At 36.2% G+C, this 26,011-nt stretch overlaps 1 protein-coding gene across 2 annotated transcripts in view; it reads right to left on the bottom strand.

Moving 5' to 3' along the window:
- The window catches only part of caln1 (calneuron 1), a 60,952-nt gene that overhangs the window by 23,388 nt on the left and 11,553 nt on the right, over positions 1-26,011 (bottom strand). For both annotated transcript variants that reach the window (XM_083548950.1, XM_083548949.1), the window contains exons 3-4: positions 21,128-21,271; positions 13,214-13,326 (exon numbers count right to left, since the gene is read on the bottom strand). In XM_083548950.1, coding sequence (XP_083405076.1) covers positions 13,214-13,326; positions 21,128-21,271 — 257 coding nt within the window. The remainder of the gene's footprint in view (positions 1-13,213; positions 13,327-21,127; positions 21,272-26,011) is intronic.

Below are 26,011 nucleotides of genomic sequence, written 5' to 3'. Positions count from 1 at the left end.
ACCATAATTTTGAAGCATAAGGAGACTTTATTCCAAAGATCAAACTAATGAGTATTTTTTGACTATATACACTCGGAAAAACTGGAAAAGTTGGACAAAAGCTGGCCCACGCATTGACAGCTCAGTGGAAGGGAACTGGATGAAAACATTTATAGACCATTATTTATATGAATCAATCGCAATTGTTGTATAGGAATAAACTAATTACACATGGATGTTGTTAGAGCATCTTAGCTACAATACCAGGAGTCTATAACTGTCTTACTTAATCAATGAAACGATTATACAAGCAGAAAACAAATTGGCCACCCTTGGTTCACCCTTTCTGGGTTTACTAAAGGTACGCAATGTGTATTTCAAAATATTTGACTGTCTTTGTTTTTTGGCTTCTAAAACATGATTTATTTTAGGAAATAGTTTCCATATAAATTTTCTTTTTCAGGGGCCCAATATCTTTTTTGCCATCTCATCATTGCGATGATGAGACAGTGGGATGAAATACCGCCAACCTCCTAAAGCCTCAAATTCTCAAATGTAACAAAAAGGCAGATAATTGTATGTTGTTCTTCATTCAGTAATTTTCCTTTGGATTTTTTCTAGTGTAAAATCTGCAACAGGCTGAGAAGGTCATTCGAGACTTTTTCATCCCCAGCCACAGAGTTTAGCTCTGCCTGGGGATCTCCTAATTCAACTGGGATATATAATCACTCCAGAGGGGGTCTTTTGTCCTCTCCTTTGGGTCTCCCTCCAGTGGGATATACCTCATACGGCTATACAAGGAGTTGACCAAGAGAGCTCCTCAGCCTTTTATGAAAAGTAAGCTCAGCAAACCTGGTGAGATAGTAGCCAGTAAGGCTATGACTTGTTTCTTAATCCTTAATTCCATCAATCAGTCATAGGTAGTTGTAGGCTACAGTAAATTAGTGTGTGTGTGTGTGTGTGTGTGTGTGTGTGTGTGTGTGTGTGTGTGTGTGTGTGTGTGTGTGTGTGTGTGTGTGTGTGTGTGTGTGTGTGTGTGTGTGTGTGCTATTTGCCAGAGAGTGCTTGTGTGTTTGCAGTCTACACATAGAAAAATATGAATAATTTGAAAACTTTTAGATGGCTCACTCAAGCCCTGGTTTACACTGGTTCACCACAACACAGATCATGATAGATAGATAGATAGATAGATAGATAGATAGATAGATAGATAGATAGATAGATAGATAGATAGATAGATAGATAGATAGATAGATAGATAGATAGATAGATAGATAGATAGATAGATAGATAGATAGATAGATAGATAGATAGACAGATAGACAGACAGACAGACAGATAGATAGATAGATAGAAAGTCTTATGTGTTGTGTTTTGTAAGATACTTTTCCGCTTATCACTGCAATGAGTGGTCCTCAAGGTCAGCTCATTAAGGTGTTTCTGCCATTGTTCATGGAATGTTTTCTTGTCTAATCTGTGTTAACTTTGAGACTGCTCTGCATGAACATTTCTGGAGATTAGAAGTTTTGAGAAAATACTCAAACCAGCCCTTCTGGCACCAACAACATATTGCCACAGTGAAAGTCATTGAGGTCACATTTTCACTATACTGCTTGTTATAAATTGTAAGCTTTTTGTGTGAACATTAAATAAAACTACAGTAATTTGAGGAGGGTAAGATTTACATAACTGTTCCAAATCCAGCTTTTCTACAACATCATCATAGTGTTTTATGTAATATTGCTTTTATTAGTTAAACATTAATAAACAGAAGGAAGCTCAGTGCAAGAAAAGCAGCATTAAAAATTTTAATTAAAAATTAACAAGCTCTTGATTAGTATCTTAAGTTTATGCGCTGTTCTACTGCAACATTTTTCTGATTAGGGGTGTCATTCTTTTTTCTTTTTTAATTTGCTTTTATCCTTTTAAATGTTAAAATCTTTTCAACATTTAAAATCTACTACATTTATTCCTGTATTTTCATTTAAAATATCAAAGATAACTTTTTCAAGGCTGTCAATTGATTAAAATATTTTCATAGTTTATAGTTTTTAATCTCTCAACATAGAGCATGAAGACAAAATATTCTTGTAAATGTTTTAAAGTAATTATGGTGTTTTAAATTACGAAAACCACCAGGACACAAACAGAACTTTTGCTACAGTATGTTTCCACACGGACAGTTTTAATTGCCGGAGGTGTCCATCATGGTGGATTTTGATGCTGGATTTAATACTTGCTGCATCAGTAAAAAAATGTTTTGTGATTAAAAATAATTTTTTAATGGAGTTATTTTTTGTGTTGTTGCATTGAAGGTTTTTATTTTGCCTCTTTAATATTTATTTATTTTAATTTTTAATACAAATGGTCAAACAGAAACGCGTGCTGCATTAATCGCACGTTAATAAAAATTAGTGCCGTTAAAATATATTTGCGCTAAAGCGTTTTTTATGCGTTCATTTTGACAACCCTAGTTTTCTTTATTTTATAACCTATATTACAACTTAACAAGGTCACCATGATTACAGTAACTATTTATAACTAGAAGTATTTGGAAACCTGACATTTCCAGCCATATTGGATCCTTCCTCAAACTTCCCTAAACACACATTTGTGTAGGATGTCTTCAGATATGGTAGTATTACATTTTCCTTTCACTTGAACTAGAAGACACAAATCTGTTCCAGCGTGAAAATGCCCCTAAATGACTTTACTAAGATCCTTGTGGCTGAATAAGCGCAAATCTCCACAACCACACTCCAAAGTCTAGTGAAACATCTTTCCAACAGAGTAGAGGTTGTTATAACAACAAATGGGGCGTAAGTGTGGAATGGGATGGTTTGTCCATAAGGTGTAGATGTTGAGTTTTTTTTTTTTTATAGAACTGCACAGTGCATAAAATCTTTCTATTCCATTCAATTCAATTCATTTTTATTTGTATAGTGCTTTTAACAATGAACATTGTCTCAAAGCAGCTTTACACAGATAATGTGGTGATTAAAATAAATATGTTCTTTGTAAGTAAGTTTGTCCCTGATGAGTAACTATGGCAAGGAAAAACTCCCCGAGATGGCATAAGGAAGAAACCTTGAGAGGAACCAGACTCAAGAGGGAACCCATCCTCATCTGGGTTGCACCGAATGTCCATTTGAAGCAGATTTACAAAACCTATACCTTCTACAGTGAGGAAAATAAGTATTTGAACACCCTGCTATTTTGCAAGTTCTCCCACTTAGAAATCATGGAGGGGTCTGAAATTGTCATCGTAGGTGCATGTCCATTGTGAGAGACAGAAACCTGACTGATCTAGAGAAGATCTGTGTGGAGGAGTGGGCCAAAATCCCTCTTGCAGTGTGTGCAAACCTGGTGTAAAACCAAAGGAAACGTTTGACCTCTGTAATTGCAAACAAAGGCTACTGTACCAAATATTAACATTGACTTTCTCAGGTGTTCAAATACTTATTTGCAGCTGTATCATTCAAATAAATAGTAAAAAAAATCATACATTGTGATTTCTGGATTTTTTTTTTTTTCACCTACGATGACAATTTCAGACCCCTCCATGATTTCTAAGTGGGAGAACTTGCAAAATAGCAGGATGTTCAAATACTTATTTTCCTCACTGTATATATCTATGCTCTTCATCAAGGTTATTGTTGCAGGATTCATAACCGAGGCAATTAAACCTATATATAGGCTTCTTTGCATTTAGTTAAATTTCTTTTTATTAAATGGTTACTTCCTCATAATCAAAAGACAACATTTTTTATGAAACAAATAGTAAATATGTTTTAAACCTATTTTAGAAATTATATAAAGTTTGATTGGTTATTAGGGATGATGGCTTACATGTTACGTTAAACACAACAGTGTGCTTACGGCTTAATTTCGGCTTAGTCTTTGGAAGCTTTAAACTTGGCATGGCTATAACAACACGCTCACAAAAATCTAATTTAGATATTACAATTATAATGTTAACAAATTATTAATAATATATTGGCAACACTCCTACGTTTTGTACATGTAATTAATGTCCAAGCACAAATCAGTTTGTGGTATTTGAAATCTTAGTAAATAAGGTCCCAACAGGCAAAAGAGCTATGAGAAGAACTGTAAGCATCAAATCACCCTTTATTTAATCTGCTGAAATGCCTTAAATGCTTTACTTCAAATGAGTGCTGGATTTTTATGTCCATTATTATCACTTCCAAACAGTTTTAAAGTGTCAGGCTGCAGACGCGGAAGCCGATATAGTCCGATCATTGTCCTTTTATTTCAAAACACCGTACAACACAAAAACACTCATAAGCCGTTGAAAACAACAAACAAAGACATCCGCTCGATACGCGTTGTCCGCTATGAGTTCGAATGTCCCAAGCATAATCCATAAAGCCTTCGGCAATGAGTAATCCAAGTCGGAAGTGGAATTCGGATATATAGCCGGCGGCCGAGCAGCCACGCGATTGTCCAGCTTGACAATATAACGACCGACAGCCTGTGACTCAAGAACGTGAGTTTATGTAGTCTGATCTTTCATGAGCCACAGCTGTCGGTAATCTTGGGAAGCAGCGTGACTGCTATCGAGGGGGGCGTGGCAGGGTGAATCCCTGACAGCTACAGAGGGGGGCATGGCAGGGTGAATCCCTGACATAAAGAGAGTTATGACATAAAGCAAGTTGAAAGCCACGCATCAACACCGCAGCAGCTCTTTTAGTCAAAACCTAAGCTAAGATAGTTCTAGATATTAAGAATGACCAAAAGATAAAATACCAAAAGTAATATAATGAGGTGCTGAAAAAGATATTTAAGCACTCATATCAGAAAATCTTTTTTTCCAAGGACTTTCAATTGGTGTCAAGATTTCAAATTGTATGAAATAACAGAAATAACACATATGAAAGTAGATAGTAGACGTGTTTGTCAGTGCTACTCTACACTGTAGAAAAAGGGGTATCAAGTATTTTGGTGAAATTCAAGCTCAATGAAAAGCATAAACATTCAATCTGGAAACAAGTTAAACTGGAAACAGACAAACCATCACTAAATATATGCTAGAACATTAGAACACTGTGTTAACACTGTATATAACTTCTGTACAGTTGTACATACAATGTACATATTGCATATTGTAAATGTATATACATACCCCTAATTCTCTCCACATATTGTGCCACATCTGCACTAATATTTTACACATATGTGTATATATACTTAGTGTACTCAGCTTTTGCACAAACTTTCACCTTATAACTATTTACTTGTTGAACTTTCACAACAGTGTCTGCGCATTTTTTAATGCTATAGCCTTTTTATTTATTTGCTGTACATATATTTACATCTGATCTGGCTTTTCCCTTACATGCACCAAAGCTGTGGAATTCTCTCCCAACTGAGATTAGACAGGCAGAGTCTTTGCTTGGAAAGTGCTTTGAGATGCTACTTTTAGATTACATTTATTAACTTTATCGTCATTGTGCAAGGTACAAGTACAGAGCCAATAAAATGCAGTTAGCATCCAAACAGAAGTGAATAAGTGGCCTATTTACAATAAATAGCAGTGTGATAAATAGGGTATGAAGACCATATATACAGGGATGGGTGTGATTCATGTACGAAATATTTTATATTAATATTGAGGCGTTATATAAAATAAAGTTGATAATTATTATTATTATTAATATTATTATTATTATTATATTTGAGAGTATGAAATGTGAGAGTAGTAGCATGCTAAAAATTTGTCTCAACATTTTGTCTCAATCTCTTTAGCAGGTTCTCATCAGTCCTTCTGCCTAAATGTCCACTGGCTACTTGGCAGCCTTGCCACACAGCAACAATATATATTACCAGCCGTATTCTAGTTTTTTATCTGCTGCGTAAGAGCATTTTGCAATTCATCTTTAAAATTTGCAAACCAGCAGTGCATTATCAAAACAATTTGTACAAACAGCACAACACATTGGATTTCTTGCAAAAGTCAGTAATTTTCTAAAATCCTTTATTCCTCTCTCAAAAGTAAGTATTAGCGTCAATGAACATATCATTGCCAACAGATTGACAAGCCTTTTTGTCATTGTTCATAATCCTGAAAATCAAAATATGATTAGTCATGCTGTCAGTATGACAGTGCACAGTTTCAGTATTTCCTGATATAAACTACAGTTTAGATTACAATCAGAGTTGGAAAGTAATGAAGTACAAATACTTCATTAATTCGTAAGTAGATTTTTCTGGTATCAGTACTTTACTTCTTTTAACTTTCACTCTTTACATTCCTTACACAAATGTCTTTCTCCTTCTTACATTTTCATACCATACTTTAAGCCAATCAACCTATTTTCTGTCTTTGCACGTTTTTTTCAACCTACAATACCACTGGTGTACCCTTTCTGGCTATCACACACCACAGATGTAGGCTAGTTCATGAAGATAGTAGAACAAGCACAGCAGAAGGCAACAAAAATTGCTAACGTGGATGAGACAGAGGAAGTCAGTGATGCAAACATGACTGAAAACAGAGACATTTCTGATCACCTGATCATCATCATCTTTCTCTGCTTGTGTTCTATATGGTGGTTTTTCAGCCTGGATACATTTATTAGGTAACAAAATGTAAAATTTGTTTTGGATTACAGTTTTCCTCAGTTGCTTTGGAGCATTTCTCGAATCATCAATTTGTAAATCATCAATTTGAGCATTTCTCAAAACAATTTGTACAAACAGCAAAAAACATTAGATTTCTTGCAAAAGCCTATTTTTTCCTCAAATTTCTTACAGTAGTACCTGATCAATGAACATCTCATTCTCATCAGAATGAAAAGTCCTTTTTTCATTGTTCACAAACAAAATCATCAACATTTTTAGTCATGTTGTCAGTATGACACTGCACAGTTTCAGGATTTCTTGCTCTAAACTATGGTTTGGATCACAGTCACTGAAAATGAACAAAATTTGACTCCCTTTATTTGATTGCATATTTGATTGATATTGATTGCAAGAGACAATATAGGATTGACACGTTTACTGTACTATACAAGTGTTCATTTGTTTATTAGTTGTTCATCCATTTTCAGAATTTATCATTCTTTGTTTTGCTCTGTCTGTTAACACTCTCCAATTGAACGTTCACAAGATTCACCTTTGACCTGTTTTAGAGAACGAAAAAAGTTTAATTGAAATTTTTAGATGACAGATAGTGACAACTGGTTTAACCAATTTGCATTCATTAATTTATGCAATGAACTGATGCCGAGATGTTTTGGGGTTAAAACTATTTAGGTGAAACAAGTATAATATATTTAGATTAACAAAGGATAAGGCAAGACACAGCAGACAATTGTAAACAATCAAAGAAATGAATGTACCAAAGCTTGATCAAAACAACTAGAATTGCTTTTATCATGTGTACAAGTGACTACATGATATTGAGGTACAAGTAGTTTTGAGAATTTAATTTCTGAAGTGAGAAACGCTCCAAAGCAACTGAAAAAAACTGTAAAGATGCTGACACAATAGAATGCTGTATGTAATTGCTTGGTAGAGTCAGCTGCCAAATAGATTGATTAGATCTTATAAAGATCCTATAAAATTTAGTGAATGTCACTCAGATTCCTGTGCCTGTTTCTGAGCAATGTAAAAAGTTATCTATATAAATATAGTATATTTCAAATTCACAGAGGTCAAGATAAGACAGTTAAATATGAAATCTTAAACATTCTAAATACTTAGTGTAAATTAAACTATCACTGGAAAATGAGCATGTTTACCAGAAATGTGGATTAGGCCTAATAAGTATGTAGCATTAAATAAAGAAGGAGAAGTACTGTAATATATATTAATATTGAAAGCATTAAACAAAAATTGAAACAATTTCTTTATAATTACGCAGTACTGTACATAGCAAAAAATAAGTGTACTCAGTAGTTTCCACTTAATACTATTTACAGAAATTCCACATTGGCGTTTGAATTTTCACATGGTTTTATTGATTTCTTTTGGAAAACTGTTGGAAAATATAGTATTTTGTGATAATTCACAACACCATCAGAGAGCACCTTTAGAGCAGCCTCCACTATATTAAAGATAAAAAGAAAAAGAAAAGAAAAATAATTAAAGTACCCTAAAAAAAATATATTTTCATTATTATTATATAGTTATAACTATAGAAAAATGAATACTGTCAAATATCAAAAATCACAACATAAAATGCAGTAACTAATTAAATTTTTTTTTTACTTTTGTTACTAATAGGTTGACCTCCTGCCCTGCTATCTGGATGTCCCTAGTAGGTGCATAAAAACTTCTAGTTAGTCCAAAATGTGGCATGCAGAGTTCATATAGATCCAGAAGATATGATCATATCATCCATATCTTATACGCCTAGTTTAGAGCTTGCACTACAGTGCTCGAGTAAACTTTTGGTGTTGTTATGATCTTCCACACCTCCTGCTATCCAAAGATTTAGGCTCCTAATTAGTACCTATAATCAGTACTAAGTGTTATTTATTCCTGTAGTCAGATCACCGAAACTGGGTTTTACATCACAAAGAGGATTTCTAAATCTAAATTCTCAAAATTAATTTTGAAAGAGAGACAAAATAGGAGTCAGAAAAGAAAACTTTTATATACTATATACAGTATCACTGTTTGTACTTTTAATAGAAAACCAGCAACCAAGAACAGCCAATCAGTTTTGAAGGAAAATAAGTGTTATGTGTCAATGTGTCATTCATTTTCTACCTTTAACATTAAATGCAATAAAAATACCTCTCACTTCTTATCCTATTAATTATTTCTATCATTTTTATGCAAACAAATTGTAACATTTAAATTTGGGATATGCATCTTTAGAACTGAGGCTGATGCGCATTTTGATGCTTAGGCAATGATATGATACATTAAGGATACATATAAAGCAGTTACTTATGCAACGTAATACGATTCACACCATTGCGATACCGGTTAATCTGATTTCGATTGATTCAACACAATTCAATACAATATAATGCAATAGATCAAATATGATGCTATGCAATTCAATATGGTACAGATAGTTCTGTAGACATTCTTTTCCAAGTCTATCTCTAGGAAGATGCAGCTCTTCCTCTGCCATGTTAATGTATGTTCTATGTGACTCTGGGTTTCTGTAGTGTTATAACGCTTCATATTCACGTAGCAGCAGTGATGCTGAAGAAACGCGCTTGAAAAACAATTTAGCGAGTTTTTCGATCTACATATAAATTAATGGTCACAAATTATTAGTACATTTCTGAATAATAAAAGCATAGTGCATCTACTAATAATTGTATATTAATAAATAGTTTTTTACCAATGGAAATACGTTCAAAACGATGCATCACAATACAAATGCCAACATGTAACCAATGCACACTTTTTAAATCGATGCATCATAATGTTAGTCTTTATGCTGATGCACCGAAACAGATTGATGACCCTTACCATCCCTAATTATTTTTCCTGAACACCCATTAGGCCCGAGCCCCTGTGGGCTCATAACAACAAATTGTATATTCTACAGCACAAACATATTAAGCACTTTGTAGTAAGACTGTGTTCTTTTCCACACATTTCATATAATGTATTTATCTCCAAGACCAAGATTGAAAAGTATGATTTTGAAAGTATTTAGACTCATTTAGAAAAAAGTACACATCCCATTCCTTCTGAAAGATAAAGCAAGACAAACTATGTTTACATAGTGATATGAAATATACTTATGTTTATCTGTTTGACATTTACTTTATTTGGATAATGCTTTCATCGGAAGTGACTTGCAAATGAGACGAGATACACCTGTCACATAGTCTTTCTAGTGCAGAAAATGCAGACAATGTTCTCTTTGTTGTGTGCTATATTTCCTCATCACAGTTCAGTAAGAGACATAATTATCTTCCATTGAATTGCAACCAAATAGTTGCAGTTACTTATTATACAGTCTAGGCATGGTCTCTCCCTATGGGAGCAATTAATAAGCCTGGCATGCTGTAACTAAAATTACATAAATGTGTCATAGTTCTATAATATAAAACTCGCTTTACTCTTTGTACCTTGGCAGATATCTAAATCTTCAATAGGTAGAATGCTGGAGGATTAAGAAAGCAAAGGGTGATGGGATACATGTTGGATTGGTGCAGCTGTTTTGTCTAAAAGACAAACCTGTTAAATGATGAAATCAGCTTCAGAATGAATCACTCTTAAAACTATTAGGAATGGTGTTTTTTCATATGGACCAAAACCAATAAAACACTGCTAATAGAGAAGAAATAAATCTCGACACCCGCTGGAAAATATACTGGTAAGTCACAGATGTTTTAATGGTAATAAGATTCTCATATGCAGATTGCGGTTAAAACTCAAGACCAGAACAAATACCCAAATAAACACAGAAATGGTTGCTGGATTTAAACCCTATGAAAACCTGTGATACAGCTAATTTTAGAATTCTTTATTTAATAAAAAACCTGCACTATATATAATATATACTATAAAAACATTAAATTATACAGCATCCTTATACTGTATATTAAATCTTTTTTTTTCCCTTTTTCCCTGTGTTTCTTTTTAAATATTCACTTTCATTTATTTTCATAAATATAGGGTGCCAATAGTTCTGGTGTGAACTGTGTCACAGAAGTTCTTATTCAGGCTTCTTGTCGAGTAGCACAACAGATGTGACTTTCAGAATGAGGCCTTCTGTCATGTGTAAGAAAGGAATTTGTTCAAAAGTCTGTTCTTCTGCTGTTTAAGGATTGTAATAAAATGGGTTTTTAAGCCCCAAGAAAATATGAATATGACATTGTATAATACAAAACAATTGGAAATTGTAGCCCAATAGTAAAGACATTGGAAGGTTGTGAGTTTAAATCCCAATACTGAGAAGCTGCTACTGCTGGGCCCTGGAGCAAGAATCTTAACCCTGTTCTGGAAAATGTGTATTACAAAGGCCTTAAATCTCAATGAATCACCAAAGGATTTTTTTTTTTTTTTTATATTCTTTTATTGCATATTTTCACTGAAGTCCACTAAAGCTGGCAATTAAAAAACATCAAGCAAATAGATCTTTCCCTCAGAGTTCAATTACAATCCACACACTAAAACAAATAAATGAATACTAAGCCCAAATACCAAGATTTTACTGCATGGGGGTGTCATGTTAGAATGTGGGGGTTCTGATTTGACAAACAGTATAAGGTAAACCGACCAGGCATAAAATGATGGCCACCGATCAGGCATAACATTATGACCACCTGCCCCACATGCATAAATAAGCCATGTTTAACACTGTTCCTTCCTTAGACCTCTTTTGATAGACACTGACCACAGCAGACCAGGAACAGCCCACAGGAGCTGCAGTTTTGAAGATGTTTGGACCCAGTCGTCAAAATTTGGTCCGTTTCGAACTCGCTCGTTCCTTACGCTCACCCATTTTTCCTGCTTATAGCACATCAACTTTGAGGACAAGATGTTCACTTGCTGCCTAAAATATCCCACCCACTAAACGTTGCCATGATAATAAATAATAAAGAGATAATCAGTGTTATTCAATTCACCGGGCAAAATGTTATAATATCATAAGGTTGGGTTAAATTCAGATTAAAACTAGTAGATAATGCTTACACATGATATTTAAGCTGACTTTTGTACACATCTTGCATTTTTTTATTTAACCTTTAATTTATTTACCACATAACTACAGTATATAAAGCATATATGTGCACCTTATTTGCACCAGATGACTTAAGTACTTTCAAACCTATAAAGTTATAAGGCATTTGAATGGTAGTGAATGGCACTATACCTTAAAGCAATATTTTTTGCAGAAAAAAATGTTTGGCTTCAATGATTTGGTTTTTAGACTGACCTTGAGCTCTAGACTTGGAAAAACTTTGCTGCTACATGCTATATGATACAATATGATATGATATGATATGATAAGCAGAAATTTTATAGGACAGCAAAAACAGGTAAAGTGGAACATAGACTAAAAACATAGTGTGAATTAAATCACAGTGGTGTGGCAACTCACAAGCTATAAGATCAGCATGCGAAACAAAGAACAGACTTGATATGCAGTACAGCAGAGGTTATAAATACTTAACAGTCACGTCCTCCAAGAAACTCAGGGATTCATTCATAAACCATAATTAAGCCCGTCACAGACTCGTGTAGACTTATGAAGTCATCACTGTGCCAAAATGAAAAATTATATCATTACTTTATATAAGGTGATGTATTCTAATATAATATATATATGAAAAAAACAGTGTCTGTACGAACAATTGTCGCTCATTAAAGAGGAGCTTATTTAATTTTTAGCCTGTTCTGTCATCTCTCTTATTTATGTAAGGTAGGTTTGTTTGTACCTTGTGTCTTAGCATATCTTGTGTGAGATAAGAGAAAGGGAACGTACCCTTTTTCTTAAGCAAGAGAGAGGATAATCAGCTTTAGCAATCTCCTGTGTTTAAGAATGTACTGCACTGTCTTTGAAGTGTGGCCCTGGTGTAAGTAAAAGCAGACACCAGAAACGGACCTTTTCTGTTTTGGGACATGTCTTTAAGTTCTCACCATGACTAAAGAATGCACATTGAATAGTGAAGTAGTCGGCGCTTAAATGGAGGAGAAAATTAGTCACAGTACACCCTATTGCCCATTAACACCAGGACTGGATGAGTCAGATGCCCTTCACAGGAAGCACAAAGAGGAGAGTCAATCGCAGCACTTGGACACAGTGGAAATCATTGTGTTCCATGTGACTTTCTGGCACTTTTCTTTTGCAAAACCAAAGCAGATATTAATTTACTAATTAAAATGCTGAAATTGTTACCTTTGAATGGCTGATCTGGATTTGCTCAATAAGTAACATACAATAACTGGGTTTCATCACAGAAAAGTGTGAAGGAGGTCATGACCTTGCAGATCTGCATTTGCAACCAGCCAAGGTTACATGAGCCTGCACTTTATATTTCTACATTGCATGAGTAATCATCTGCATGTTTGCTATCCCAGCATTCTTCATCTTAACACATCCATTACTAAGCCTGTCTATGCTACACATACCATGTATCAGCAGTAAGTACTGAAACTGAACTATATAATGGCTCAATGTTGGTTTATCAAGTACATGTAAGATTCAGATATTGGATACTTTCATGGATAACAATTATATACAAGAACAGGTGAAATCCTTTTGCAGGAAGTAGCAATGGGTACATACCTGCCAAAATATGCTGTCTATTGTGTTCCCAAGAAAGCCTTCCCGTGTTTCAGACGAGAGAAGTTTGGGGCCCAGTATCGTCATGAACTCATCAAAATCCACCTGTCCGTCCCCTGCAAAAAAAAACGCGCTATAAGTTGCATTTCCCACACAATTATTTGATAAATAGCAAACTAAGCATGTTAGGTATAGACTGATTGTAGATAAAAAAAAAAGATAAGGTTTTCAAATCCAGCAACCATTTCTGTATCGATTTGGGCATTTGTTCTGGTCTTGAGTCTTAACCACAATCTGCATATGAGAATCTTATCACCATCAAAACATCAGCGACTTACCAGTATATGTTCCAGCGGGTGTCGAGAGTCATTTCTTCTAAATTAGTAGTGTGTTTGGTCAAAAAATGTGAGGGTTGTGGTCTCATATGACAAAACACTATTCCTAATGATTTTGAGAGCGATCAATTCTTAATATTAAAAAAGCAAAACATGTAGATATGCAATAAATTAGGCAGAGAGTTTTACATTGTATAGCGTTTATAGTCACATGCATGAAAGAGTATATAAACACACATACAGACAAAAATGACTAAAAAAAACAAGTTTTTCGTTCAGTCACTTAAACCTCTAGCCCAGACTTTATGCATCTTTAGTGTGTCATTCGGATGAATCATCAGCAGAAAAGTCTATAAAGTGAAAAAGACACAAATGTGAGGTGTTTTCTTCAAATGCCAGTAAAGCATCTTTCTCTTCTAATGCAGAACTTTTCAAACCAAACGGCCGTTGTGCCACAAGTGCCTAATCACAGCTCTCGCTTCCTAAGAGTTGAGTCAATTGCAGTTAAATTGGTCTCATTCCTATACTGTACTCAATTCCACAGGCACTGAGATACTCAGCCATTTTACTGCACTGATTGACAGAAGACCATATGTCTTTTAATTATTACTAAGCTAAGAGTTTAGGAGATAAGCAGATGAGCTGTTTAAGCTAGCGCTAGTGTTAGCGTGAAAAAAAAAAGTTAGCACAAGCCCTGTTATCAGTTCATAGCAAGATTATTCAGCCATTAGCACATCTGTCCATCTATTCAGTCATCCATCTATCCATTTTCCATCTTTTTATTGACTGTATAATTTGGTTAAATTATTTTCATTCAATAAACATAAAAATGTATACACACTCTGATATGAATTTAAATGGTACCCAAAATGGATCAATTCATCCATCTATCATTCTACTTAACTATTTATTTTTTACTTTATTGATTCTTCATTCTTGTCACACATTGGATATAAAAAACACACTTTGGTTTGACATAAAAAATAAAATTTTAATACATAATGACATACCATTTATTCCATCTTTGTTGTGATATAGCAACAGAACTCAAGTTCAAGTGCATCTTAATTTTTGCATCTTAACAGTTAGTTCTTGTACCTGCATAGTTAGATGTTAATGGACAATGGTTTCAGAAAATGGATAAAACTAAAGTGATGATGTCAGGAAAATCCTACAGAAACAGCTTATTTTTATGTGGTGTTCAGGAGAATCACTAATGAGAAGAGTATGAATATTACCTTTGAACAAAGTCACGTGCCAGAAAAAGTTTGGCAGTTAAAATTATTAAGAGGCATTAGAAGCATGGTTACTGATAGACTGGGTTTATCTATCCCACAGTCCCACAACATTGAAGGATCTCCACTTATGACAGAAAGCCTGCTGGGGGTCTGGGTGAAGGATAAGAATAAAGAAGCTAAAAAAAAATCTGGAGCAAAACGATGGAGGGCTTCGAAAATATTAAAAAGCAGGTTATATTGGTTTTAGGAAGACACAGAAACCAATGTATTAATTACAGCACAGGTGTGATATGAGCAGATAAGTTTTGTATTGATGTTTGTTATGACTTTAGCTTGAAGACCAATAAAAAAGTATTTCAAAATAAATAGCAAATGAAATCACAAATGCATTATTTCGTATGGCTTATGATATTTTGGAAAGAACAAGGGCAATGTAATGAAGGTAAAAATGGCAGATTTGGTTGGACAGAGGGATGCAATGAAAAATATAAAGTTGAGAACAGCAGGATCCCTGACAATCTACAGTGATAGACAACATCAATGAGAAAGCAGTCCATCATATAGTTCTGATATTTGTCATTCAGAGTCATCTAGCAATTTACTAATTATTTTTAGTTTTTTTTTTTATTTATGAAAGTGGTAATGGGTAAGATGTTGGATCAGAGCGTTGTGAGTTCAAACCCCCTTGGTTTGGCCATTAGGTAAGGCCCTTAACCCTCAACTGCTCAGTAAATAATCAATTGTAATCCATCACGCTGGATAAGGGCATTTGCCAAATGCCATAAATGTGAATGTAGTTTAGGTTCTCACACACCTATAGAAGTCAAGATGTCAAGTCAAGTCAAGAAGCTTTTTAGTGTCATTTCAACCATATATAGCTGAAGCAGCACACAGTAAAATGAGACAACGTTCCTCCAGAACCCTGGTGCTACAATTAACAACATAAAGCTACATAACAGAAAACACAGAGCTAAGGACTAGTAAGTTTCCTCGCCACATATCCTATTGCACCAGGTTAAACATCCTGTGTAACCTGGTGCAAACAGTGCAAGACAGAGTAGAACAAATAAACAAAACACGAGTGTGCAGAAAGAACTGAGTACAGGAGTCTACTTGTAAGTAAACAAAATGTAAACAAAAGGATTGTGCAAAACAGCAATAGCAGCAGTCAAAAGGATGTGCAAAAACAGCATGTAAACAGTTTGTGATAATGAAGTAATATAATATGGGTGAAAATAAATACATGGATGTGTGTAATGAGTATGAGAGTGTTTGAGTCCAGGTTGTTCAGATCAGTAACACAGTTGAGCGTGTGTGTGTGTGTGTGTGTGTGTGTGTGTGTGTGTGTGTGTGTGTGTGTGTGTGCGCGTGAGAATGAGAATGATTTTATTTTGATTGCATTTACATACATAGAATGTTATCAAAATAAAGATGAGACCATCACTAGACATCAGAGGAGGGAAGTAACGAAGTACAAATACTTTGTTACTGTACTTAAGTAGATTTTTCAGGTATCAGTACTTTACTCCACTATTTATTTTTTAGACAACTTTTTACTTTTACTCATTACATTTTTACACAAATATCTGTACTTTTTACTTCTTACATTTTCAAAACCGGCTCGTTACTTTAGTTTTAATCCACTGATTTGGTGAAATATATTTTTTTTATTTTCACTGCGCGCCGATTTCAGCCGAACAACCGATTTCCTTTTACTGCGTGTCTTTTTCAATCCGCTGGTGTATAAAGTCCTGACCCTCACTCACCACAGATGTAGACTAGTTTACGAAGATAAGAATCAGCAGGCAGAAGGCAGTAAGAAGTTTGGGGTTAATGTGTATGAGACAGAGGGAGTCAGTGATGAGAACATGACTGAGAACAGACACATTCATGATCATCATCATATTTTCTCTGCTTGTGTTCTATATGTGGATGTTCCGCCTGGATACATTTATTCGGTAACATTTTTAATTTGTTTTGTATTAATGTATTTATATATATTTGTATTTATATATATTTGGCTGTCAAAATTAAAATTATTGTAAACGGCACTAAATGTTATTAACGCGCCATCAATTCAGCATTTCTGTTTTTACCATTTTTATAAAAAAAAAAAGTAAATACATAAATACATTTCTAAATATAAAAGAGGCGAAATTAAAACCTTCGGGAAAAAATACATTTATCTACGACGTCCTTTCTTTACTTAGATGTAAAATTAATTATTAAACTCCAGATAAAAATATTTTTAATCAGTAAACTTTTGTTTTATTTATGCGCCAAGTCTCAAATCAAACAGAAAATCCGCCATTTTTTAAACAATTAACCCTCTAGGTGGCGTTTTGTGGGTTTTTCCCTCATAATGGCGACACAAACAACTTTTTACTTAAGTACATGTCAGAGCCAAGACTTCTTTACTTTCACATGGGTAAAAAAGTTTAATCAGTACTTCAACTTTTACCCGAGTATTTTAACCATTACTTACATTACTTACTTATCTTTCTTACATGTAAACAGCATGGATACAATATTGACTTACACATTCAAAAATGAAATGGATATTTTCACTGCCACAGAACTTTTATCTCTAATAACACTTCAGGTTCTCCATTTACAAGGGAAGGTAATTAATCCTGCACTAAGAGCTTTAGATTTAGACTCTCCTGGCTCTAGATCAGAGATTCCCAAAGATCCCCAAGACCTATGGAAGGTGGAATTTTGTGCTTAAGGCAATGAACTTTGAATCCAAAGGTCATGAGTTCTTATCACAGGCACACCAATCTGCTATTCCTGGGTGCCTGGGCAAGGCCCTTAATCCTAGTTGTATGAATGAAATAAATGTAAGCCACTTTGGATAAGCGCGTCTGCCAAATGCCGTAAATGTAAACTAGTTGGCAGGTGATCTTTTGATTTGGCCTGCCATGCCATATATTAGGGGGTGGGGGTGGGGGGGGGGGCATTGACACAGATCTTTACTTATAATTTTACATATTTGTATTGTTTTATTTTTTTTTTTTTATTTTAAAAATATACATTGAAATTAAGTGTAGAGTATATTAGTGAATTTGTCTTATCCTAATTAAAAATATTTTAAAAAAGGACCAGCTAAATGTCTTTTATTAGAGGTCACTGATATTACACACATGTAGCTGTATTGTTTATAGCTTAAATAGCTGTAATAGACACTCTATTGTACTATAGATGGGATTGTTTCTGTTTTTATTGTACTCTAAGTTTCAGTAATCTGAAAAAATGCACAAGTTAAGCAAATTACAGCCTTACAATGTTTTATATTTATTTATTTATAAGTATTATGAAAATATAAATGAGGGGGAACCATTGCATTTTTCATTTTGTTAATATTACATTTGAGTTTTATTTGCAGCCCACATCTCTTAATTATGTATAGGGTTTTTTTTTTTTGGCCCTTCTTAGGAGAAAGTTTAGTCTCCTCTGCTCTAGAGAAATTAAGAGATCAAATAAATGCATGTGAAATTACAGTCCAATAACTGCATTGCCATCATTTACTATGACCATGGGACAATCTTGTATTATTTTGATAAAATTAAAAATAGTGGGTTTATTACTCTGGAAGCCAGAGGAACTAAGACATAAGCATAAATCAGTGGTATAGAGATTTCTCATTTCAGTCTAACTTGTGGCTTGAAGAATGCATGTTGCTGTTTTGGTTGGTTTGCTATTTCCAGCCCTTTTGTGAGATAAGCTAGCAAAACAATTCCCCCCCCCCCCCTTTTAGTTCCCATTCAAGAATAAAATTATATTTTCATGACTTGCATTTATTATTGGAGTTGTTTACTATTTGTATTTTATCTGTAATCCACATGTCAGTTGTGGAGAAATTGTTGTAACAGTGGAAAGACTTTCTGAGGCTAGCACTTCTAATATGACCTTCTTTTGATACCTGGCTCAACCTCAAAAAAAGATTTGAACATGACTGAAATGTTTAGTAACATTACACACGCTATCGTATCCTATAAAAACACTGCAGAATTGTTTTTCAGTGTTGGAGCTGGTATTAAGCACATTATCTCAAAAGCTCTCAGAGACAAACATTGAATTCTATGACCATATGGAGCGAGAATAAGCCGGGTAAAGACTGTTTACTAAGAAACTAACAAAGTTATTCAACCTATTAAGTTTGGCTGTAATGCAATCATACATAAATAGTAAACAATGAAATATGTGCATTCAATTGCACTAATAAAAGCACAACATGAGCATTTACCGAGCCTCAGAAACAAATTATTAAATATAGTTTGTACTGTATGCTGTAATAACTGCAAGTCTAAACCATGGCATGTAGCTCTTGTTATATAAATATAAAATTATGTATTTTATTGTGTTTATAGCAGGAAGCCTTTGTCAAGGGTTCTCTTGGTGTGTGAATTGTGTTATTCAGTCTCTATTTCTAACTCTTGACATGTTTTCTCTTTAATGTCTAATTAATTATTTGCATAACTGTTGCTATTCAAAATGAAAATCTACAAATTTCCACATACACAACACTAGAAAACAAAACTATTCCAGCATGACATTGTTCCTGAACACAAAGCAAGCTTTACGAAGACATGGTTTGCATAGATCTAACTTAACCCCATAAGCAAATGAGGGGTTGATTGTCAGGTGGTAACACATTATAGAATGTACACTCAACCCCTGATGATTCGCGGTTCAGAACTCGCAGCTGGGAAAATTCGTGGGTTTTCATTTGAAACCTAACTAACAGCAAGTGGAGAATTATCTTAAAAATTCACAGAAATCGGTAGCGGGACTGAATGTTGAGGAGCGTTAGGAATAACATTTTGGTATTAAAGTTACATTGACTAGATGAATTTGCTTAAGGTACCATAGGGACTGTGGGGATGCGTCCAAAATTTGCGGAGTTCCAGGGGACTACTGTATAGTGTAATTTGTAAATTGCAGTGGTGGACAGTAACGTAAGTATTTTTTTTTCGCGTATCTGTACTTTACCGATGTACTTCCATTTGGTAAGACTTTAACTTTAACTTCACTACATTTCAAAGTCAAATATCTTACTTTTTACTCAACTACATTTAGTGAGATCAGGCCTTCCTTTTTATTTACGAGTGGGAAAAACGTTTAACTGGTCAAGCACACAGCAATCCACCAATCAGGGACGAGCACACACTCTGTTTTAAACTTGTTTTGATTGCCGCTTGGCAGTGGCGGACTCAAGGCAGCTCATTTGCACGGTCGCTTTAATTATCATATCATGTCACGGTGAATGTACCTGGTCGGGACACGGAGTGTGCACCCACCGCCCGGAGAAGTTCCCTCACTCATACACTCAGAAAGGAGAGGAGGGGGTTGGGTGACGTCACCTCAGTCTTCAGGGTTTCCAGTGGGAGAACTGATAAGACCTGGAGTGACGTCACGTCAGTAAGAAGAGCTGAATCCAAATTAAAATTATGGATGACAAAAAAAGGTCTAAACCCTCAGGAGCCCAATTCAGAAAGAAAGAGGAAAAAAGTAGGGGGGAAACATGCAAAAGATAAAGGTGTGTATGCAGATCGATCACTCATCTCGTTATGAGGATAGTAAAGGCTAATGCATTTATTGAATGCTAACTGTATATCAATTCGGTTATGCTGTGTTGCCTGCTATGCTTTTACTCATAGAGCAACAATATTTATTTTAGCTTGCATAGCATATTTTACCTACTGTATCTCTACTTTAACTCAAGTACATGCCTTTGTATACTTCGTCCACCACTGGTAAATTGTTGATTCACTAACTGTTGGATGAAAGAGTATTTTGCAATCCAGAAATCTAGACAATAAAGGCCAAACATAATACAGTAAAACCCTGGATAGTGAGTAACTTGCTTTATGAATGCTTTGTAGGACGTGCAAATTTTGTATTCAGATTCAATTTGCATTGCGAACATCGAGCATCAGGTGAACGGCTCATGCTCAACTGAGACGATGGTTCTTTCTCTCGCTGCATTAAACAGTTGAAGCTTAGATTAGCTTCCTGCATATTCGTCCTAATTCGGCACGTATCCCTCGTACAGGCAGCATCCATGCGAACATACTATTTACTATAGTGACTACGTGTTTTCTCATAGAAGGTGATTTGTTTCAGATACATTAGGGACAATAATTTGTACATAAAATACCATTAAAAATCATGTTTAGATGAATATTTTTGGGTGTGTGGAACGGATTATCTGAGTTTACATCGTTTCCTTTAGTAAAATTCGCTTTGCATTACGAATAAATCGCATTGCGAGCACTTTTCCGGAACGAATTAAGATCACAATCCAAGGTTTCACTGTATGTGCATCTGAATCCGTAACTCACCATCCATGTCCAGTCTCTGCATGATGATGGCCAGCTCCACTTCACTGGGCATGTACCCGAGTGAGCGCATGGCCATGCCGAGCTCCTGTTTGGAGATGAAGCCGTTGCCGTCGCGATCCAGCACCCTAAAGGCCTCACGGATTTCTGCCAAAACAAACAAACAGACAACTCAACACTCCGCACTCTCCCGCCATTGAACCTTTCATCCTTCACAGCTTATCCCAGCCTCTGAGTAGTACACAGAGTGGCACAGACTCAAGTTAACAAAATCAATTCAACCATTTCTGCTGCAGCTGCTGTTTCGCACCTCAAAGCCTCCACCAGCCCTCCGTGGCCAATGTTTATTTCTGTTTAACACTCTGAGTGTGTGTGTGTGTGTGTGTGTGTGTGTGTGTGTGTGTGTGTGTGTGTACTTGTGTATGTATATGTGTAAAAAAGAGGGGCCAACAGAAAAAAGGAACAGTAGACTCAAGCACAGAACAATGAATATATATATATATATATATATATATATATATATATATATATATATATATATATATATATATATATATATACATATACAGTGAGGAAAATAAGTATTTGAACACCCTGCTATTTTGCAAGTTCTCCCACTTAGAAATCATTGAGGGGTCTGAAATTGTCATCGTAGGTGCATGTCCACTGTGAGAGACGTAATCTAAAAAGAAAAAAATCCAGAAATCACAATATATGATTTTTTAACTATTTATTTGTATGATACAGCTGCAAATAAGTATTTGAACACCTGAGAAAGTCAATGTTAATATTTGGTACAGTAGCCTTTGTTTGCAATTACAGAGGTCAAAGGTTTCCTGTAGTTTTCACCAGGTTTGCACACACTGCAGGAGGAATTTTGGCCCACTCCTCCACACAGATCTTCTCTAGATCAGTCAGGTTTCTGGCCTGTCACTGAGAAACACGGAGTTTGAGCTCCCTCCAAAGATTCTCTATTGGGTTTAGGTCTGGAGACTAGCTAGGCCACGCCAGAACCTTGATATGCTTCTTACAGAGCCACTCCTTGGTTATCCTGGCTGTGTGCTTCGGGTATTTGTCATGTTGGAAGACCCAACCTCGATCCATCTTCAATGCTCTAACTGAGGGAAGGAGGTTGTTCCCCAAAATCTCGCAATACATGGCCCCGGTCATCCTCTCCTAAAAACAGTGCAGTCGCCCTGTCCCATGTGCAGAAATACACCCCTAAAGCATGATGCTACCACCCCCATGCTTCACAGTAGGGATAGTGTTCTTGGGATGGTACTCATCATTCTTCTTCCTCCAAACACGTTTAGTGGAATTATGACCCAAAAGTTCTATTTTGGTCTCATCTCACCATTGGTCTCATCTCACCATTTGGATGATCCAGAGGAGTCATGGGAGAAAGTCATGTGGTCACATGACTTTCTCCCATGACTCCTCTGGATCATCCAAATGGTCATTGGCAAACTTAAGACGTGCCTGGACATGTGCTGGTTTAAGCAGCGGAACCTTCCGTGCCATGCATGATTTCAAACCATGACTCTTATTGTATTACCAACAGTAACCTTGGAAATGGTGGTCCCAGCTCTTTTCAGGTCATTGACCAGCTCCTCCCGTGTAGTTCTGGGCTGATTTCTCACCTTCCTTAGGATCATTGAGACCCCACGAGGTGAGATCTTTCATGGAGCCCCAGTCCAAGGGAGATTGACAGTCATGTTTAGCTTCTTCCATTTTCTAATGATTGCTCCAACAGTGGACCTTATTTCACCAAGCTGCTTGGCAATTTCCCCGTAGCCCTTTCCAGCCTTGTGGAGGTGTACAATTTTGTCTCTAGTGTCTTTGGACAGCTCTTTGGTCTTGGCCATGTTAGTAGTTGGATTGTTACCGATTGTATGGGGTGGACAGGTGTCTTTATGCAGCTAACGACCTCAAACAGGTGCATCTAATTTAGGATAATAAATGTAGTGGAGGTGGACATTTTAAAGGCAGACTAACAGGTCTTTGAGGGTCAGAATTCTAGCTGATAGACAGGTGTTTAAATACTTATTTGCAGCTGTATCATACAAATAAATAGTTTAAAAATCATACATTGTGATTTCTGGATTATTTTTTTTTTAGATTATGTCTCTCACAGTGGACATGCACCTACGATGACAATTTCAGACCCCTCCATGATTTCTAAGTGGTAGAACTTGCAAAATAGCAGGGTGTTCAAATACTTATTTTCCTCACTGTATATATATATATATATATATATATATATATATATATATATATATATATATATATATATATATATATATATATATATATATATATATATATATATATGAAGAAACTATTTTCAAATTAATCCAGCATTAAAGGCCAGGATATGTCCCAGCTGAAGGAATTCTTTTAAACCAGTGTTTAGTGGACGATCAGTAATATTGTTCCCAGGATCTCAGAAGTACAGTGCTGATATAGTAACTATAGAGCAGGAATCAGTAGAAGTGAGTTTCTGTCATACTTGCACTAGCTCAGTGGTTAAGATGTTGGACTTCGAATCGGAAGGTTGTGTAGTCAAATCTATTCACTCTACTAATAGCATGACTTGTTAAATACCACCTTTAAACGCAAAATACCTCATTAACATCGCTGAAGTGGTGATCAGGAGGGACTTTCAGTAGGTAATCAGTAGAATTTCCTGTTTTCAGCTGATGCAGCATTCAGAAAAGTGGCTCCCACATATCAACATAAACACTTACAAACTGTAAATGTCAAAACTAAGAACAAAATAAAAAATTAAACAGAACAACACTCCAGGTCCAGGCATAAATCTGCCATTTGTGTGGCATTTTCTCATCTCAGTGTACAGCAAGTGCATACTTGTAAGCAAAGATGCAAGCAGCATAAACAAGAAAAAAAAATTGCAATGCCAAGAATGCACCTCTGCACTGCTTTACACTGTGCCTATTTCTTATTTTATTTTATTCGTTTGAAAGGGTGTCATAGTTGCACAGTTTGCAGGACTTTACAATTATGGCATATGGCATATACCCATTGTGATGAAGTGCTTCGAGAGGCTCGTCATGAGGCACATCAAGACCCAGCTTCCACTGGACCCCATGCAGTTTGCATATCGTCCAAACTGCTCCACGGACGATGCTATCTCCACAACCCTTCATCTGGCCCTCACCCACCTAGACAACAAGGACTCTTATGTAAGGATGCTGTTCATAGACTTCAGTTCAGCATTAAACACAATCGTCTCTCAGCACCTGATTGAGAAGCTGAGCCTACTGGGCCTGAACACCTCCCTCTGTAACTGTATCCTGGACTTCCTGACTGGGAGACCTCAGTCAGTCCGGATCGGAAACAGCATCTCCAACACCACCACACTGAGCACTAGAGCCCCTCAGGGCTGTGTGCTCAGCCCACTGCTGTTCACTCTGCTGACTCATGACTGTGTAGCAACGCACAGCTCGAATCATATCATCAAGTTCGCCGATGACACGACCGTGGTGGGTCTCATCAGCAAGAACGACGAGTCAGCATACAGAGAGGAGGTGCAACGTTTAACAGCCTGGTGTGGAGCCAACAACCTGTCTCTGAACGTGGAAAAAACCAAAGAGATGGTTGTTGACTTCAGGAGAACACAGAGCCATTCTCCACTGATCATCAATGGATCCTCAGTGGAGATCGTCAAGAGCACCGAAATTCCTTGGTGTTCACTTGGCGGATAACCTCACCTGGTCACTTAACACCAGCTACATCACCAAGAAAGCCCATCAGCGTCTCTACTTCCTGAGAAGGCTGAGGAAAGCTCATCTCCCTCCCTCATCTCCCTCCCGCAAGACCCTACAGAGGATAGTGAGGACAGCTGAAAAAATCATCGGAGTCTCTCTCACCTCTATCATGGACATTTACACGCTGCATCCGCAAAGCTAACAGCATTGCGGACGACCCCACACACCCGTCACACACACACTTTTCTCTCTCCTGCCATCAGGGAAGCGGTTCCGAAGCATTCGGGCCGCCACATCCAGACTGTGCAACAGTTTCTTCCCTCAAGCCATCAGGCTACTGTGAGACTGATCAGTACAAACCGGACTCAACACACATCATACACTTCGCACACACATGATTCAGTACCACTTACACTAATTATTACCGCAAAATGTTTACATGTCGTTTTTGCACATCTTCCGGGATTGCTGCTATTTGTTCTTTTGCACAATATTCTGTTCACATTTTTTTGACACTGTTCAATTTATCTTGATTGAACTTCTAACCTACTGATCCATGAGCTACCACCTTCCCAGGAATTGTGTAGGAGCTGTATATGGTTCAAATGACAAAAAAGCCACTTGATGTGTCTATTTAATAAGTCTATTGGGACAGCGGTCCCCAATATTTTTGGGTTTAATGTAAGACAATATTTTCACGGACTGGCCTGAGTCCGTTTTCACGGAGTGGCTGATGAATACAACAAAATAAAATGATACGACCGGCATAAAAACTATATATAAACTAAATATAATAATAAACGTGAACCCACTGTGGTGTTTTTTGCTCATTTTGCTAGCTTGGGGGTTAAAATTTATCGTTAATGTATTATGTGTTAGCGGCCGGAGCAGCCCCTTTAAGAAGGTAGCGGCTGGAGGTCAGACATGTGACCGAGGCATCATGACATGCATCAAGGGTGAGTCATAGACAGATGTGGCGGAGAGAATCCGGTCATTTTCCAAAATAAAACATCGTTCAGAATCAGATAATGAAATAAAGTTATGTATTCTTGTTGTGCGGCCCGGTACCAATTGACCCACGGACCGGGGGTTGGGGACCACTGTATTGGGATCAAGGACACCATCTTCAAATACAGTCTGTCAGTCTGTATGCAGTATG

This window comes from Silurus aristotelis (genome assembly GCF_946808225.1).
Source record: "Silurus aristotelis genome assembly, chromosome: 8".
NCBI lineage: Eukaryota > Metazoa > Chordata > Actinopteri > Siluriformes > Siluridae > Silurus > Silurus aristotelis.
This window is presented reverse-complemented; position numbering and strand designations above follow the sequence as displayed.